Here is a 3147-nt window from a genome sequence, read left to right as displayed (position 1 = left end):
TATTGAATTGTTTTCTGGACCAGACTAAGTGGCTTAGACTGCTGGAGACAAGGGAGGCTGCCTCAGGTCTGCTCAGGGGCTGGAGGGGAAGTATTTCCTGGGTTAATGTAAATACTGTGTCTGTGGATCCCCCTTTCAGCAACATTCCATATTTGGTTCCTCCTGGTCTAGTAACCACTTCCTCAGCCAAGGCAGCCCCTCCTCCTCCAGGAGCCAGGGCACATGACAGCAAATGTCCTTTGTGGTCATTACTCACTGCTCACACCCGGAGTGTTTGAGCTGCTAGTTTTGTGCGTTCACTTCCAGCGAAAGCCTTTCTTACCAAAATAAAAGGAAGTTTATATTTATTTCTCCTCACAGTAAGTTTTGATTCACAAAGTACATTAGGCTGATCTACAATATAATGATTTCTCACAAGTGTGAGGAATGTGGGCATGTATAATTTTGAAGCAATATCAGTTGAGTATAGGACAGAGTGCCAGATTCAAATATAGCTCTCAACAAGTCAGTCTTTCTATGAGATGCTTTTAAATAAAATCAAAATCACTTCGATAGAGATGGACTGGGGAAGGAGTATGTCAATGAAAGGCCAGCTTCATACCCCACTTAGCACTGAGAGGAAGGGAGGCTAGGGGAAAATGCCGGGCTCTGAGAGAGGCGGTGAGGCGTGGGTGGGAGGATTGATCTGGTCTGAATTCCAGACACATTCCCGGCTGCTATTTTGCCCTCATCATCAGCTCAAATGTTTTCATGAGATCCTGTCTGACAATCCTAAAGAAAAGAGGATAATTTCATGTGAGTCTACTCCACAAGAAACAATTAAAATAGTTACATACTTATTTATTCACTCCTCCCCCTTTTTTGGTTTGTTTGAAATTAAACTTATTTTAAATAGCTACCACACATTCCTGACAAAAACCTCAGCACAGAGGAGTATGACAGTAGGAAGTGTTTCGGTCCCCCAAGCTGAACCGACATCTATCAAGCGTGCTCTCAGGAGGCATCACTGTTAGAGCCTCTCGCTCTCCTTCCATAAAGACTCTACACACACACCAGCAAACAACTGTCTCCATCTGTCACCCGAATAGCTCTCCATTATCAACTCGAGCCATAGTCTGCTATACACTCTGCTTTCCCCAATCAACCATGTATCTTTGAGGTGTTTTTATATCTGAATGTAAATATCTGCTCACTTTGCAAATAGCTGCATAGCAGTTACATAGTGATAGACCTTGAGGTAGTTTTCCATCTTTGCTCTTATAAACCAACAAATAGCCTTATATTTGCATTACTTTCCATATGTTCAAGATGTAGCAAAATAAATGGTTAGAGATGGAATTGCTGATCAAAGACTGAGCATTGCCATTTTGATGGACAGCGCCAAATGTCCCTCCTTAAAGGTTTTACCAATGTAAACTCCCACCAATGTGTGAGAGTGCATTATCATACATCTTGGGTTCTTCCCGTTTTATAAGTGAAAATGATGTGTCACACACTTTTTTCTTTTCATATTATGAGGCCAGACTGCGGTAATAAATCGGCCCAGAGTGTATGTTGGCTCAAACACAGAAGTTTATATCTCACTAATGTAACAACAGGCAGGTGGTGAGCCTCAGGGAGGGACTCCCCTCCAGGGGTGAATCGGGGACCCTGGCTCCCAGACTTCAATATGGTTCCTCTCTTTTCTTTCCTGTGAAGATTAACTCACCTCAATTATTCCTTAAGAAGAGTGGCCAGTTGTGATCTTCTAGACGACTAAGGCATGGAGGTTGGTGAGATTTGCTACAGTGCCCACGTCTCTAACTGGCCTCTTACTAATATTCTCTACTGCCCAGGAATGAGTATCTTACCTCAGGCCACCTCCTCCCATATTTTAAGGGGGTAACCAAGTAATTGAGAGCCATTGCTAAACTATAGCAGCCGTCAATTTCCAAATAATGCCACCATGTAATCCAACCCTTTAGGGAACTGAGCCAGAATTCCCCTCTTCCCCGCCTTTATTAGTTAGTTAATCAGAATTCTATGATGGCGTGGCTTTAGGTTTAGGGAGAGGTGATGGTGCCATGGAGGAAGGGAACAAATGGCAGTTTAGACTTACTGTTCCTGTCCTTGACTAAGTAGTTTGGATTTCTTCCAGTCTGGTTCCAAATGCAGCACTCTAAGAGCATAAGGGGTTGTGGTTGTATGTTCCCTAACTCTGACTCTGAATCCTTACATCCAGCGACAAGCCGCACAGCCACCTAGTGCTAAGGGCCTGCCAGGAAGAAGATGCAAATCTGGATTTTAGAACATGAGTTCATGCAAAGTCACTGTCAGAGAAGTTATCCGTGGTCCCTTTTGGAGCATGTGGCCCAATAGAAGTCCTAGAGAGAGTTGAGCTGTGGCCTTCACTTTAGGCTGGGATAGAGGAATTTATAACAAACACAGTCTACAAGGTGGACAACTAGAACACAGGAGACATATCTAGGTGACTGCTGTCAGATATTGAACAGCAGGCCCTACAGGACTGTGATTCCTGGGAAAGTGGCAGAAGCTAAAGGAGCCCTGTGATTGGTTTGGATTTCTGCCTGAATGGCCTCGTTCAAACATGGTGCACAAGAGGAGGTCACAAGCAGAGGGAGGTGGATGTACTGAGTTGAAGAGAGAGTGATCTGAGTTTGGGAAGATGAAGGAGGATGGAATGTGAGGGGCAGAGTTTCAGAGAGGAAGGAAAGCTGGAGAAAGAGCTCCAGGAATCTACATTGTGTCCCTTTGAAGCTGAACTGCATGGAGTGGATTGACAAGGCCAGAGGAGACGGATCCAGGAGCTTTGTCTGAAGCGTTCCCAGAGGACAAAGAATTTGAGTTCGTCAGCCAAAGCACAGAGTTCCTGTGAATTCCTGGCATTCAGTGGCCACAAGAAAGACCTTACCTGAGTAGTGACTAGCCCTAGACTAGTACTACTCTAACCCATGATAAAGCTTAAAGAGAAACCCCAAAGAATTAAGATGATCTGTAAGTAAATTAACTGCCTGTTATAATACAACTAGTGGTCCGGTGCACAAAAATTTGTGCACTTGGTTGGGGGGGGTGGTCCCTCAGCCCGGTCTGTGCCGTCTCGCAGTCTGGGACCCCTCAGGGGATGCCCGCCTGCTGGCTTAGGCCCCA

At 45.0% G+C, this 3147-nt stretch overlaps 1 protein-coding gene across 1 annotated transcript in view; it reads right to left on the bottom strand.

Annotated features, from left to right (window-relative positions):
- Positions 1 to 1249, bottom strand: part of LOC102774320 (HLA class II histocompatibility antigen, DQ alpha 2 chain) — a 34744-nt gene extending 33495 nt beyond the window's left edge. The window contains exon 1 of the mRNA XM_015560814.1: positions 1194 to 1249. Coding sequence (XP_015416300.1) covers positions 1194 to 1249 — 56 coding nt within the window. The remainder of the gene's footprint in view (positions 1 to 1193) is intronic.
- Between the last annotated feature and the right edge of the window lie 1898 nt (positions 1250 to 3147).

Source organism: Myotis davidii, unplaced genomic scaffold (assembly GCF_000327345.1).
Source record: "Myotis davidii unplaced genomic scaffold, ASM32734v1 scaffold2031, whole genome shotgun sequence".
Lineage (NCBI taxonomy): Eukaryota > Metazoa > Chordata > Mammalia > Chiroptera > Vespertilionidae > Myotis > Myotis davidii.
Note: the sequence above shows the minus strand (reverse complement) of the source record. Positions and strands in the feature narration are given on the sequence as shown.